The sequence below is a fragment of the Canis aureus genome, chromosome 26 (genome assembly GCF_053574225.1).
Source record: "Canis aureus isolate CA01 chromosome 26, VMU_Caureus_v.1.0, whole genome shotgun sequence".
In the NCBI taxonomy this organism is placed as follows: Eukaryota; Metazoa; Chordata; class Mammalia; order Carnivora; family Canidae; genus Canis; species Canis aureus.
Window position 1 is genome coordinate 5,182,110 of NC_135636.1, and position 15,302 is coordinate 5,197,411.

At 64.9% G+C, this 15,302-nt stretch overlaps 1 protein-coding gene across 1 annotated transcript in view; it reads left to right on the forward strand.

Annotated features, from left to right (window-relative positions):
- The window catches only part of LOC144298899 (polycystin-1-like protein 1), a 77,751-nt gene that overhangs the window by 45,721 nt on the left and 16,728 nt on the right, over positions 1-15,302 (forward strand). Inside the window, exons 33-46 of the mRNA XM_077874097.1 lie at positions 1,249-1,456; positions 2,375-2,481; positions 3,130-3,352; positions 4,082-4,305; positions 4,575-5,106; positions 5,191-5,257; positions 5,493-5,539; positions 6,226-6,370; positions 7,820-7,958; positions 8,909-8,993; positions 9,379-9,531; positions 10,405-10,523; positions 13,738-13,848; positions 14,783-14,906. Coding sequence (XP_077730223.1) covers positions 1,249-1,456; positions 2,375-2,481; positions 3,130-3,352; positions 4,082-4,305; positions 4,575-5,106; positions 5,191-5,257; positions 5,493-5,539; positions 6,226-6,370; positions 7,820-7,958; positions 8,909-8,993; positions 9,379-9,531; positions 10,405-10,523; positions 13,738-13,848; positions 14,783-14,906 — 2,284 coding nt within the window. The remainder of the gene's footprint in view (positions 1-1,248; positions 1,457-2,374; positions 2,482-3,129; positions 3,353-4,081; positions 4,306-4,574; positions 5,107-5,190; positions 5,258-5,492; positions 5,540-6,225; positions 6,371-7,819; positions 7,959-8,908; positions 8,994-9,378; positions 9,532-10,404; positions 10,524-13,737; positions 13,849-14,782; positions 14,907-15,302) is intronic.

Consider the following 15,302-nt stretch of genomic DNA (forward strand, 5'->3'; position numbering starts at 1 on the left):
CAACTGAGCCCCCCAGGCGCCTGTTTATTTACTGGAGTAATCGCTACACCCCATGCAGGACTCGAACTCACAACCCCAAGATCAGCAGACACACGCTCTTCCAACTGAGGAGCTGGGTGCCCCAAATGTGTCCCGTTTTAGATAATAGATTGCAACTCAAGCTCATTTCTTGGGCTATGGTTTTATACAGAACAAGCATATTTGGATTCTGAAGCATGAGTAAGTAGAGGGTGAGCTTGTGGGGGCAGGAGCCCTTGCTCGCCCCCCACATGGACCACGGATGGGCTTGGCTCAGGGCAGCACTGAGCGCTGTTTGCTGAGTGAATACAGATGGCAGAGGCTGCGTTTCCTGATGAGCGTTGGGTCAGGCTCCTCCCCCTTATGCTGACGTAATGGGGATCCCGCTGGACCATATTATTTAACCAGTCACCAAAGAGTAGATAACTCTGTAGACCAGTGAGTGGATCCCTGATACCACAGGTGTGGGGGCTGCGAGGTCACCAGGCATCCGGTGATGGGACTCGGGACAGCTGTTCAACGGTGTTTTGGGATATGACGGGGGGGGGGGCAAGGAGAGGGGCAGCCCCGGGGACCCCCACGTAAAGGGCAACATCCCAAGTCAGGCAGGGGCAGCACAGCATCGGCCCAGCACCAGCCCTCTCCCGCCCTGCAAAGCCCCGTCAGAGGCCCGTGAGACTCCAGGTTAGGGTCCTGCACCAGGGATGCGAAGCGGACCCCGCTCCGTGGGTCTGGAGGGGTCGGTGACCCCCTGGCCAGCTGTGGCCCTGGGAGCAGGAGGCGAGGGCCTGTGTGTGGGGGGCAATCAGCCCGACCGTGGAAGGTGGGAGGGACGGGGCGGGTGGGCAGGGTCTGGCGGGAGGGAGGGGGTGTTCATCACACCCGATGTCCAAGCGCTTTATGGACGTCATACCCCTGAGTCTTCGTGTGGCCAGCGGGACCCATGCTCTGACTGTGTGTCATCAAGAAAGCGCCCAAGCACACAGGGATGCAGAAGCCACACCATGCCCTGCGCCCTCCCCTTCTTGGCCTCCTCCCCAGGCCAGAATCCACTGTCTTCTCCGGTTACAAAACGGACAACAATCTACAAACACTTTGGTGAAGACTCAGGGCCTCTCAGCACGTGTGTGTGGGTGTGCGAGTGCGAGCCGGTGTAGGGGGAGTTGCTTAGTCTTTGCCTGAATGTTTATTTTCATGATTCACTACTTATTCCTCTCCTTTCGTTCACAGACACCCGGAGAACCTGCTCCCCGGTGTTTTGATCGTAGTTTTTACAATTCTTTATGCGCTTCTGGTTACTAAAAGCAGACGGGTAGATTGTCATGAGAGAAAGAAAGCCGGTTACATTTTTCTGCAAGAAGATGCTCCATCCGGCCACCAGCTGTACGCGGTTGTCGTGGACACAGGCTTCCGCTCTCCCACCCGCTGTAGCGCCAAGGTGAGCCGGTCGCCCCGGGAGCCGCACGGTACGGGGTACAAGGCTGCGGATGGCGCGAGGGATGGCCCCAGACGTGCCCAGCGTGGACTGGCCCGACCGGCTGCTCCATTGTCCCCCTCCTCTCCCACTGTCCCACTCTCCCTCGCTCATGCCTGTGTGAGCCCTCTGCACCCGCGGGGCCACCCCAAACACCTGTCCCTCTCCATCTTCTCCGTGGAGAACAGCCCGGACATCCAGCCCGCACGCCCTGCCCCGTGTGAGGCAGGTGGACGGTGCACAGGGCACATCCCGAGCTGAGCATGACGGGGGAGGTCCCATGGGAGGGGCAGGGACCATTTGCAAAAAGCCCTATTAAACCTCCACCTCACGTGCCCCAAAGCAGCTCCACGAGACTAGAGACTGTTGATTGAAACAAGATCTAGAAACTTCTCAAGGGAAGCTGTACTTTGCGATGGGGGAGGATTTTAAAAACTGGAAATAAGTAAGCAGCTTTCTTGGAGACAAGATTAATGAGCTGCAGGCCTCAGAATCGTGTCTCTGGGCCACAGAAGCTGCCCCGGTGTGCAATGGGCAGCCCCGGGGCTGGGATGCGAGGCTGCAGGGCCCGCGGCCACCCTGGTCCCAGCCACGGCCCCCGTGAGCCCGGGAGGGTGACGCGCCTGCACCTGCCCTCTCCCTCTGAGACCTGCACGTGCCCCCGTGAACCTGAGCGGCCGTCTCTGGCTTTTCTAGATCAAACATGTTGGAATCCGGCTGATGCGGGCAGGCGCTGCTTCCGGGGTCTGTCCCGGGAGAGTGCAGGGCAGTGGCCAGGGGCAGGGCTGTGCTGTGGTCCTCGGCCTTCCAGGAAGGTTCCGGAACAGCATAGTGTGGGGTGTCCAGGACCTCAAAGTCCTACCCTTGTGTCTCTGCTCTGAGGTTTACATCGTCTTATGTGGGGAGCATGGGCTTTCAGGACCCCGGGAGCTCTACTGTCCGGAGCAGCCCCTGTTTGAAAGGAATTCCAGGCACACCTTTGTCCTGAGGTGAGCGAGGCCCGTGAGGATGGGGTGGCCAAGGCAGGAGTCCGGGGGGAGCACCAGTGCGCACGTGGGTTTACGCGGTCGTTCCTGTGTGCTGACGCAGAGGGGAGCCCCCTGCGCACGGCAAGGGGGGGTGCCCAGCTCCTCACAGCCCTGACCCCGCTCTCCTGCCTTGGGGAGAGTGGACACGTGTCCGTGCGGAGCCCGAGCAGCTGGACGGGTGGGGCCACTGACCCAAGATCGGCCCCGCTGGGCCCCGAGGTGTGGAGGAGCCACCCTCGGCGCCCTTGCTCCTGGAGAGCTTGTGTCCCAGGTGCATCGGGTGCCAGGGTCCTGCCCCCAGAGGGGTCTCCTGCAGGCTCATCCACGCCGGGGGCAGGTGCACGAAGGCCCTGAAGCGACGGGGCTCAGGGGGGCCGGCAGGTACAGGAGCTGCATGTGCTCCCGCCCGGCGCAGCCAGGCACCTGCTTTGAGGGGCCCGGGGGCCTGCGGGGTTCCCTGCCCATGCCCCAGGCTCCGGAGGGGCCCCAGAGGTCCCTTGCGGGGCGCACGTGGGCTGACACGCCCGAGGCCCCCCGAGGGTGGGAATCACCATGCTCCAGGCCCCACCGCCCACGCCCCGGCCTGACCTGGTGCCGCTGTGTCCTCAGCGTCCCCACTCTGCTGGGCCCGCTGCGGAGGATCTGCCTCTGGCACGACAGCCGTGGGCCCGCCCCGGCCTGGTACGTGAGCCACATCATGGTGAAGGAGCTGGCAGCCGGGCCCGGGCACAGCTGGCTCTTCCCCGCTGAGTGCTGGCTGGCGGCGAGCGGGCGGGACGGCCGCACAGCGTGGGAGCTGGGCAGCCTGCGCCGGGGCCTCGGCTTCTGGAAGGTAGGTGGGGGGCTGCTGGCACGACACGAGGCTGGGCCGCATCCCCCTGCGGCGACGCTCTGACCCGCACTGCGGTTAGCGTGACGCGCCCAGTGAGCAGCCCACCGCCGAGGGACGGTCCTTGCCGCCGTCACTGAGCACGGTGCCGACCTTGCCCGTGAGGACATTTCACCGAACTCACGGCCGTGCATGGCCTGCGGCGCCCAGGGGGCCGCCTGTTAGGATGGGTGCCCTGTGTGTCCCGGGCCCCGGATGACCAGCAAGCAGCAAGGGTGGGACCGGGGGCAGAAGCACGAGGGGCCACAGCAACGCCACGTATGGAACTTGCTCTGCCCATGGCCCCATCCGCCCTGTACGCCAGTGTGCTTTACACGGGTGTAACTGCACGTGCGCATTTTGCACATTCGCTGAGGCCTCTGAAGCCCGGGTGGCCGGCGCGCTCCCGGCCGTGGGGAGCGTGCTGGGAACGGGGGGGCCTGTGGGCACATGGACTGTGGACCCTCAGGGGTGGCACAAGAGCCAGCGACGGCTCATCCCGGGGCTCGGAGGCGCCAGCCCACAGCAGGGCCCGGGCGCAGGGCGGGGGGGCCTGGGGGCCCGAGCACCCAGCACGGCCCAGCGTCCCGCCGGTGGGCTAGCAGCATCACCCCGGGATGGCTGCCCCCCGGAGTTCCCGCCGTCGGGGCGACCCCCCGCATCAGCGGACGTCCCTCTCGCGGTCTGTTGCAGCTCTTGTACTGCAAGTTCACAGAGTATCTGGAGGATTTCCACGTGTGGACCTCCGTGTACAGCCGGCCCTCCCCCAGCGGCTTCCTGCCCACGGCACGCCTCACCGTGGCCTTTGCCCTGCTGTGTGCCTACGCGTGTCTCACTGCCCTGGTCACGGCGGCAGGACAGGAGCAGGTGGGGGGCGCCACGTTTTCTGGAAGTGGCTTCCGACTCCCAGACTCACGGTGTGACTACTGCTCAGCCCAGGGATCCGCGGGCTCACAGTCCTAGGAAGAGGGCCTAAGCGGGGTGGGGGGGGCGGGGGGAGGCTGTGATTCGAGCGCCCAGAGGGGATGCACGGCCGCTGGCCTGGGTGCAGGCGGGGTGCTCTCTGGGCGGCGGGCCTCCTCCCCGACCACCGCAGCGCACAGCACGCCCTCCTGAGCCCCCGAGGGGCGCAGCAGCCTGGGCTTCCCAGAGCGTGCTGCTAGGCTGTTTATAAGGCTGCCAGTTAATTCAGATTTTACAAATCCTCCGGCCAGAAGCAGCAGGGAAGAGTTCCGAAGGCCATACTTGCCCAGGGGATGCCCGCCTGCGGTTGGCAATGTGGCCTGACTGCGCCGCATGTGACGCAGACGCTGCTCAGAATCCGCATGGGCGGCTGGTGGCAGGCGGGGGGAGGAGGGGCTAGGGGCTCTGCTCTCCTGCAGAAGCGCAGCACGACTCTTGGGAGGTGGAAATACTCACACTCGCCTCTTATGGTGACCTCATGGCCATTCGCGGGCCTCCCCTTTGCTGGGACCCTGGTGAGGGATCCTCAGATAGGCGTCCGGCAGCGCATCCAGCAGAGAGCTCGGTGCGCTCACCTTAAAGCCCGTGCGATGACACCAACGCACTCTGGTGACCTGAGCACCTCGCTACAGCTGGCGTGGGCCCTCAGCGCCCCCGATGCTGCAGCCGCCGGGTCCCTGTGGACGGGCCTCCTGGGCACCCTGCTGGCTTCTCCCGGGGCACAGCTCTTGTCGCTGCTCTTCAGGTTCAGCCAGGTACGGCAGCCTGTGCACGCGCCCTGCTCCCCGGTCCTCCTGCGTCGTGGGGCGCCCGCCCTGACGGCCGCCTCCCTTGTGCAGGACGCTGGCGGACCTTCCCGCGTGAATGCCTGCCAGTCCCGCTCCCCGCTCGTGGGGGCAGCTCCGGGTGAGTGGATGTGGAGAGCAGCCGGGAAATCAGGCAACGGCAAGGGGAGAGGCTGCAACCCCGCCAAGCCCCAGCCGGGAAGCCACGGGGAAGGGCTCACGGGCCGCGTGTCCTGTGTCTCGGGGAGGCCCAGCTCGGCCCGGCGGGGCGTGGGGAGGCTGTGTCCTGAAGGAGGCTCTCCCAGAGAACCTGGAGTCCCTGGGTGAACACCGCCATTGGACCCCTTTATCATCAGGCCCCAACCCCCGTGGAGGAACGGCAGAGGCAGGGAAGAGGCGCGAGGTAAGCACAGGCGGCCGGCCTGGTCCTGTCGCCGTCCTGACGGGTCTCTCTGGACATGGCGGGCCAGGCCCGGGCGGGGATGGAGCTCGCGAACCGGGGTCAGGGCCCAGCAGGCCGGACCGCAGGGGAGCCCCGTGGAGGCCGCACCAGAGGGGCCGTGGGCCAGAGTCGGGAGGGCCACGCACCCACCGGCAGAGGCACTTTGGGGGTCGGGCTGGGGGTCGTGGGTCGGCAGGGCCAGGGCCGCGGTGGCTCAGCCCGGTACACGTGCCCACGAGCAGGTCCGGCTGTGCCCGGGGCGCCTCTGAGGCCGGGCGAGCGTCGCGTTGCCGTCCTTCGGGGCCTGCCTGGGCCGGGCGGGGCGCGTGGCTCCCTGTGCTCTGCAGCCCCCGCCTGCCTGCCGAGCGCCCCCTCCCTCCGGGTCGGGCCCCTGGGCCCTGCTCCCCCGCCTGGGGCTGTCAGCCGCACCGGACCCGCTCTGGCCGCTCCGTCTCTCCCTGTTGGCCGCCGCCACCCCGCACTGCCTGGGGCGCCGACCACCCCGGCAGACGCGGAGGAGCTGGTCCCGGGCTGCCCGTGCCTCGCCCACCCCCACCTCGGCCCCGCGGGCTGAGTCCCCGGGAGACGCCGGCCCAGCTCCGGAGAGAGCCCGCAAGCCCGGCCTCGTCCTCTTCCGTCCCTTGCAGGGCAGCCTTGTCTCCGGGAGCAGCGGGGCCTGCAGGAGGGCGGCCCGGGGTGACGGTGCAGGGTGTCCGCCCCCTGAGCGGGAGGACCTGGGAGCTGACGCCGCCCAGCGCGCTCGGAGGGAGAAGGGGAGCCCCGGGGCTCAAGGTGCAGACGGTGACGTCGGGGCCGGGGGTGGGGTTACATCGGCCGGGCGTGCAGCGACGTCAGGGCCGGGGGTCCAGTGACGTCGGGGCCGGGGGTGGGGTTACATCGGGCCGGGGCGCGTGACGTCTGGGCCGGGGTGCGGTGACGTTGGGGCGGGGCGCGGTGACGTCGGGGCGGGGGTCCAGTGACGTCGGGCTGGGGTGCAGGGCCGGGCCCTCCTGCACCCGGGGCTCCTGGGAGACGCGGGGCCCCGCAGTGGGAGCTGGAGCCGAGGAGGAGGCCGGACGCTCTGACCACACGCGAAGCTTTGGTTCCCGCGTCCCGGGCGTTCCCGGCCGGCGGGCGCTCACTTACGTGGGTTGGTCGCGTCTTTGGGTCAGGAGGGACTCTCCGCTGCCCTTGGCTCTTCGGCCACCTTGGCTGTGCCGCAGGGTGACCCGCTACAGCTGCGGCAGGGAGCCGGGGGTGGGGGAGGGGAGCCGGTCAGCGCTGGCACGGGGTGCCTGGGGCGGGGGCGGGTGCAGGTGCCTGCGGGGGGAGCAGCGAGCCCCCAGCTCCAGGTGCCCGAGGTCCTCGGCGCCGGCTTCGGGCGCGGGTGTGGACACGGAGGCGCCGGGGTCTGCGGCCCGTCCCGGGGAGCGGGGAGGGCGACTGGCACCGACAGCCCAGCAGGCGCACTGGGCGCATGTGGGCGCAAAGGCCAGCAGGCCGTGGAGGTCGGGGGAAAGGACAACCGCTGAGCTCGGCCCCACCGCGCACACAGCAGCCTCCTGCCTGGAGCCTCCCCGCGGGTGCTCCTCGCTCCAGGCCGGCAGGCCTCCTCCTGCCCCACGCGTGCCCCAGGCTGCTCCCCTGAGTGGCGGGGCTCCCGCCGCCTCCTCTTGCAGACACGAGATGTTGGGGGGCCTGTGACCACGTGCTCCGCTCCCCAGAACGTGCCCCCCGGGCCCTGCAAGAGGCGGCTGCCTCCACACGGTCCTGCCTGCTCTGCGTGGCCCTGCTCTCCCCTCCCCTCCCCTGCTCCTCGCTTCCCATCCTCCGCTCCTCTCCTGGTCCACCTCCTCCTCCCCATCTCTTGCTCCCCCCCATCCTCCCCTCCATCCCTTCCCTCCCCCTTCTTCCCCTCCTCCCTCAAGGGCACAATGAAACCTGTAAAGGGGCGCAGACCATGGCGGCATCCGAGGGGGAAATCCGGGTGTAAGAAGCACCGTGCCCTGAGAACGTGAGGCAGTGGGGCCGCGCTCACGCAGGCTGCCTGCCGCTGGCCACGGCCCACCCACGCGGGGCAGGCACCCCGCTTCACTGTCTGGCCAGTTAAGGGTCCGTATCTCTGGAAACCTTTCCGAGCCACTCAGGAACCGTTTACATCCACGCCCATGGCCCTCCCGTGGACAGGGCGCCAGCCGCACGCGTGGCTGGAGGTGATGCCTCTTCCCTGCTCTCCTGCAGCAGCCAGCAGCGGGTTTGGAGGAGTCGCTGCGCTCCGCTGGCCGTGGGCCCTGCTGCCTTGGTTGGGCTCCGCGGCATGGGTCCTCTGCGGGACGGTGTCCGTGGCCTGTGGCCTAGGGACGGCGTTTCTAGGATACAGGTGAGCGTGCACGGCCTTCAGGTAGCCTCAGGTCCTTGGATGGAGAGTCTGGCGCTTAGTAAAAAAACCCCAGCTTGTCTGGGGCGCAACGTGAGGGCCCCGATGGCTGCTGCCAGTTCGGTTCCCGTGTTTCCCTCCCGCGGCCCTGGGTGGGGAATGTGTCGACAGGCCCCACGGGGCAGCTGGGCCATGGGCTCGCGGATGCAGCCCCTGCCACAAGAGACCGCAGGACCCTCACACCCAAGGAGCCGGGCTTGGGCCAGGCGTGCCGGCACCACGGTTCTGCTTCGGTCCCTCTGCACGGTGGCCTCTCCATCTGGTCCCCAGGCAGCTCGGCGTGCCCTCGGGCCCCGGGAGGGGAGGGCAGCTGTAAAACCGGGACACATCCTGCTCTCCCCGACTCTTTTCTTCAAATGCACGAAGTCATTCACGTGATGACAGGGGACTTAAAAAACAAACAGAAATCCTACTTCTCTGCAACTCGGTTTGCTCAGCTGTTAAATGGGGACATTCACAGGTCACAGGGTTTAGGAGAAGCAGATGAAATCCCGGGCTCGGCGCCTGGCACCTGCTCAGTGCTCCGCAGATGCAAGACCTATCGGGCCTCATTACCCTGGAGCCTCCCCCACACCTCCTCCCCCCCCCCCCGCCCCGCCCCGCCCCGCCCCTGCCCCCAGTGCCCGCCCCTCTGCTCTCCCGGTCCCTGTGTGGCTCAGCAGCCCCCCCCCCCCCCCCCCGGGGTGATGTGCCCTCCCGCCCCTCCCCATAGAGCCTCCCGGGGTGACGTGCCCTCCTGCCCCTCCCCATAAAACTCCGGCCGTTGCACAGAGGGACGGACAGCGGACAGGGCGCCCAGCTCCGCGCTGCGCCCCCCCCCCCCGCAGCGCCCCCCACCCACGCCACCCACGCACAGCCAGGCAGCGCTGACAGCTGCTCTCTCCCGCGGACAGGTTCAACCCGACGCAGTGTGTGCGCTGGCTGTACCTGCTGGCCGCCTCTGTGCTGTGCTGTGTGCTGGTCACGCAGCCGCTGCTGGTGAGCAGGGGGGCCGGGGGGGCTCCCACGGAGTGGCTGCATCAGCCGGGGTGGGGGCTGCACGTGATGCATCCTTACATCCCTTCACATGTGACTGAGCATAAGGAGGAGCTCGGGGGGCAGGGCCTGCACCCTGCTGCCTGGGGCCTGCTCGTTGGTCCTTGCACACATCCGCGGACCGGGCGGGGGGGCGGGGAGCGGGGGCCTCTCCAACCCATTTTTCACCCAGGGACACAGGGCCACAGGGAGCGGAGGCTCTGGCCCAGCCTGGCCTGGGGAGTGGCCAGCTGGGGACTCCCAGGCAGACGACACTGGGTCGTGTAAGATCCCGGGGGGCCGACTGGTCGAGGGAGGTGGGATGCACTGTCGGGGTCTCTCCCTCCAGGTGAGCCTCCTGGCCTTGGGCTTTGCCTGGAGGAGGAGACACGACCCGCACTTCTTCACTGAGGCTCTGCATGCGGCCACCAGGGACCTGGGCCCTGAACTGGAAGCGCGTGCGAGGCCCCACCCGCCCCACTGTGCGAGCCAGAAGGAGGAGGTGAGGCCACCGTGCGCGTCGTGTCCGCGTCGCTTTCCAGCTTCACCCAGCCCCTTGGAATTGACTCTTCGGGCTCAGATTTGATTGCTTCTTTGAGTGCATTTAGTTTCTGATGCTCCTTCACATGTGCCTCGCGATGGGGCCGCATGGGACCCACCTCCTCACCTCCATCCCCCCCACCAAGACACCAGAGTATCAAGAACATGAGCTTATTTTAAAATATGGAAGCAAATAAATGAGAAATAGAATTCTGGGCCATGATCTTAGAGAACTTCTAAGTCATTTACATTTCAGTGGACCCACAAGAAACTCACACCCCCCCACCCCCCCCACCCCCCCCACCCCCCGCTGTGGGGCATCAGCATTTCCTATTGTGTGTGTAGGCTTTTCTGGGTCACACCCCTGCTCTGACTTCCTCACACCTTCTGGGTCTTTCCTCCCCTTCCTGCCCCGTGGCTGGTGCAGGGGGTGGGGGCGGGGTCTGCTCCTTGCCCTCCGTGACCTCGCCTCAGGGGACAGGTCTCTCACAGAGGTCGCATCCTCAGGTCAGCAAGCCTGGGACGCCTGTGGCCCTGCGGCACCTTGCACCTTGCGACACCCAGCGTCACCCAGCAGGGTCCTGTCCCTATTGGACTCAGGGTGCTGCATGGGCTGCAAGGGAGGAGAGTCCTGGCCCAGGCTCCGCACCCGTGATTCCCTGGACACGGGCCTCTGACTCCTTAGGCATGTGGGCCCCTGACCCAGCCTGGTACAGGCTGTCCTGTACGGGCCGCAGGGCTGGCCCAGGGCAGGGGTTTGTACATGCCCCCACGACCTGGTTCAGGGGAGCAGCCCTGCCCACATCCACGCAGCTCACCGCACTGTTGTCCACAGGTGTTGGCGGCCCGGCAGCGAGCGCGCCACCTGCGCCGGGCACGGCCACCGTCCGCTGCCCAGCTCAGCGCCGTCAGACAGAAGCTACAGCGACAGACCCGGACGCGGTGGGCGCTGAGGTGGGTGGCAGCCCCTGGGAGCTGGGCGCGCACGTGGGGACCCAGGCGCAGGGAAGGGGACACCAACGGACCAGCAGGGCCGGGTTGGCAGTGACAGCAGATCCGGCGGGAGGCGAAGCCACTCCCTGGCGCTCGGAACATCCCACCGAAGCGAAACGAGAAGAGCAGACCGACGCGGAACCTAGTAAGGTGACAGGTTGCGACCCTAAAATGCGAGACTTGGCGGCTTCGAGTGCGCGGAGAAGGCAGCAGAGGTTCCCTCAAGCGGGGGAGGAACGGCAGCACGAACATGCGAGCTCCCCAGGGGCTGTCGCCCAGAGCTTGCGCAGGGAGCGTGAGCGGCCCCGGGAGGCCCAGGGTCACCTGTGCAGGACGGCAGGATGCCGTGTCCTCTCAAGCTCTGAACTCCATGTGCAAGCTCACACTCGACCCCTCGCCTTTCCGCCCCCTGCTCGCCCTTGGCGGGGTCTGGTTGGTGCTGAGGCCCCTCGGCAGGGACGAGTGCGAGGGCCGGCCAGGAAGAGCCGGGAGGTGGAGCGAGGGGCCCCGCGTGACCTAGGCTGTGGGCGTCCCCAGGAGGGCGGCTCTGCACGCACGGGGGACTCAGCAGAAGACGAGCCCCGAGGCCGACCCAAACCCACACCCGAACGTCACAGCGCCATGAGCGAGGGAGGCGCCGTCTCGGCTTCTGGGGAAAGCATGGAGTTTTCCACGAGGAATCAGCAGACGAGGGGAGTGGGGAAAACCCAACAAGTGCAGGCTTTTGTCACAAAATACTCAGGTTAATTGTGAATGAGAACCGTTTAGACGTGAAAACCAAACCATACAAGTCCTGGGAGGGAACAAACGCCTTGCGTCACAAAGGAGGCTGCAAGTAGTGTAAGGAAACGGCTGCAGGATGGGGAACATATTGTAGCCAACGGTGCTTCGTCTTCGGGTACAAAGAGGCTCAAAAAAAAAAATTGGAAAGAAAAAGACCAACAATGTCTTTAGAATGAAACTGGACTCAGGAAGCCAGTGGACGGCTCATAGAAAAAGTCCATGCGGACGTGATGAGGAATCGCTAATTGAAAGCCCTGGAATTTGGATGTTTGGCCCCGTGCCGGGGCGGGAGCTCACGGAGAAGAGGTGTCATACGCGGAGCGGGTGTGAGCGCCGCTGTTCCTGTGGGGACCTGGGGAGGCCCAGCACGGTCACAGGTGCACCTGTCCCAGGGAGCCAGCCGCAAACCCGCAACAGGCCCCGGGCGCCGGGCCTCCTGTGATAGAGACAGCCTAACACTGGGGCGCCTGGGGCTCTGTGCCATCAGCGCAGGTCTCCGTCTCAGGGTGGTGAGTCCAGCCCCATGCTCGGCCCCACGCGGGTGCAGCTGAGCCTACTGGGCCCCCGGTTACTGGCGCGGGTGAGGTCCGACCTGTCCTGGCTCAGGTCATGACCTCAGGGTCACGGGACCGAGCCCCGCCTCGGGCTCCAAGCTCAGCAGCACGGAGCCAGCTTCACACCCCTTCCCTCTGCCTCTGCCCCCGCCCCCTGCAAATGAATAAATAAAAATTTTTTTTTTAATCTGAAAAAAATTGTTTTAAGATTAAAAGCTTTGACCTTACAAGCCCGGTCCCTAAGGACAGAGAAAAAGTCATAAAGCTGTTTCCACTAATGGTGTTTCCTGTTGGAAGCCTTGGTCATTGACATGGGAGGAAGCCGGTGAGGGTCTTTGCCTGCCATCCTCGTGCCCTCGGTACGGGACGGCGGAGGCGCAGACTCAAGTCCGAGAAAGTCAGAACCTGTAGTCCTGAGTGGGAATCAGAAGGATCGGTATGAAATCATGTTGGGTTTTTAAAAGTATTTTATTTTAAGAGAGAGAGAGAGTGTAAGTGGGGGATGGGGAAGGGTGAAGGGAGAGGGAGAAGCAGGCCCCCCCCCGCCCCCCGAGCAGGGAGCCCGACGCGGAACTCGATCCCAGGACCCTGAGATCCTGACCTGAGCCGGAGGCAGACACTGAACCATCTGAGCCCCCCAGGTGCCCCTGTTGTTTTGTTTTTAAGGGAAACCCATTATTTTCCTCCATCTATCCCCCAAGAAGAGGCCTAGAAAGAAACCCGGGGCCAGTTGGCAACCGTGGCACCTAGATTCTGGTCCACAAATATCATTTTCCACCAAAAAGAAACGGGCGCCGTTGGGCCTCTCAACTTCAGGTCTGTGGCAGGAAACGGACAAAGGGAGCCTAGGACACATCGTGAGCGAGGGAATAATGACCAGCTACACGGAGGCCCCTTTGGAGAGGCTCACGGGTCCAAACACTGACGATGCGACCTGAAATCGGGGACCGTGGTGACCGCGAGTTGGAGCTCATCTGACGTCCCCAAAGCCCTGAGTTTGCAGCGACACTGGCAATGTGGTCGGCGGGTGTCAGCAGACGCGTGGGAACCGACTCTTACAAAGCTGGCGGCGAAGAACCGAGCCCCGTGAAATCACGTACCGAGAGAGGGAACGTTTCTCCTTACGGACGTGTTTAGTTACTGGAGGAAGACAAACTGATGGAATTAGGCCCGGGCCATTTTTGCAGCCTTTGATGAACTAACGAGTGCAAGCCTTGATCCTAGACAAAGGCCAACGTAAAGAGAGAGAGGAAGAAGCGGATATTATGCCTCGGGCACACCCGACCCCAAGCGGCGTGGTCTTGCCTGCATGAGGGATGCCCGGGGGGCTCAGCGGTGGAGCATCTTTTTTTGGGGTCCCGGGATCGAGTCCCGCGTCGGGCTCCCCGCACGGAGCCTGCTTCTCCCTCTGCCTGCGTCTCTCATGAATAAATTTAAAAAATCTTTTTTTTTTAAGATTTTATTTTTTTAATTTTTATTTATTTATGATAGTCACAGAGAGAGAGAGAGAGAGGCAGAGACACAGGCAGAGGGAGAAGCAGGCTCCAGGCACCGGGAGCCCCACGTGGGATTCGATCCCGGGTCTCCAGGATCGCGCCCTGGGCCAAAGGCAGGCGCCAAAGCACTGCACCACCCAGGGATCCCAAATTTAAAAAATCTTAAAAAATAAATAAATAAAAATGGTGCTAGGGAACCTGGGCATTGATGCGCAGAAAAAAAAAATGATCCTTTTACAAAAACTCGTGCAGGGATTTCGAAGGCGTTGAAAGGCCGGGTCTGAAAGGGGTCCTGCTGTTTTGTCTGGCCGCACAGCTGATTTTAAAATTCGTTTCTCTCAGAGACATGTGCATGTTCACCCTCCTGCTGCTTCTGCATTTGCTTATCCTCTGCCGGACGGGCTCCCGGGATGCGCATTCCCTGCATCACGCCATCCGGACCGAGTTTACAAGGTAGGACGCTTGGCAGCTGCTCAGGCCGGGCTACTGCACTGGGAGAGGCCTGTGCGTGGCTGGCGGCGCAGACAAGTCCAGGGCGGGGGCCGCTTGGCCTGGAACAAACACCCCCCCCCTCCGTCCTCAGGGAGACTCGGGCGTAGAGCCACGGGGACCCGCTGCTGTTTGCTGTGGGGACGTTAGGGGCGCAGCATCCTTGGCTCTACCACGGGTCCTTCCCAAGAGGCCGCGTGGGAGGGAGCGTGCCAGGAGGTGACACGGGTCCGCTCTCTAAAGATTCGCCTTCTCGTCCTCCCTTTGGCTGCGGCTTGGCACTCCTGACGTGTGCGTGCAGCGCAGCCCGGGGCACGCGGCCCCAGCCTATCATCCCAGCGAGCAAAAATGATCCGTTTTACGAGTCTGAAATGGCTTCAGTGCTCCCGAAAGCAGCCCCCGGTTGGGAGGTGAAACGGGTATCTGGCGGGAGCAACGGAAATGAGCTGGAGAGAAAGCGGCCGGCACCCACGGACTCCCAGCGCACGCGGCCCCCGCTTGGCCTGCGCCCCCTCGCCCGACGCTCGTGCCGTCTTGGCCGCGGGGTCGGCGGCTGTTCCGGGTGCTTGGCCGGGGAGAGGCAGGGCGATGCTGTGCCCGTAGGCGGTGGTGGACGAGCCGTGTCCCTGCTGAGGGTCCCGGCCCCCGCCCTCTGCTCCTGTCCCCGTGCCCGCCCTGCACTGGCCACCCCCTGCCTGCGCGGCGGAGGCGGTCGAGCGAGCAGGGCAAGCGACAGAGGCATCACATGGGGCGGCGCTCCCGCCCGCGGCCCGGGGGCGAAGGGCTCCCCGAGTCACGCCGGACCTCACGCTGCGCGTGGCTTCACTTTCACTCCTGCAGGGACTTCAAATCCATATGTGAGAAAAAATAATCGCTTTTTGTTTCTGCTCGTGCTCAGGGGTGCCAGCAGCGCCTCGGGCGGCCTGGGAAGTGTGGCGGACTGGTGGGGCTGGACTCTGACCACGCTGCTGGATGGCCTGCACGGAGGCGGCGCCCCCCCGGCCCGCCCACCGGGCACTCAGGTGGGCTCCGCCTGCACCCGGGGCCGTAGAGGAGGGCGCGGCACAGACAGCCGAGGCTGCCAGACGCTTAGCGTGCAGTACCGGGTGCCCTCTGGTTTGGGGTGGTTGTTTTGTTTTTTTGTTTTTGTTTTTCTTGTTTTTTTGGAAAGATCTATCTATTTGCTTTAGAGAGAGAGCACAGGGCGGGGCGAAGGGAAGAGAGAGAGGCTCCCCAGCAGATGCTGAGTCGCGACCCGAGCTGAAACCAAGGTAGACGCTCGAGCGACGTCACCCCCGGTGCCCCCACCGTGTGTATTCCCGAGTGACCACGAGGTCGTAGGCCAGTGGCTGCCTGCCGTGGGTCACCTGGCTGCTTCTTGGCCCAGCGCGGCCCTGCTGCGTCCTAGCACACCCTTG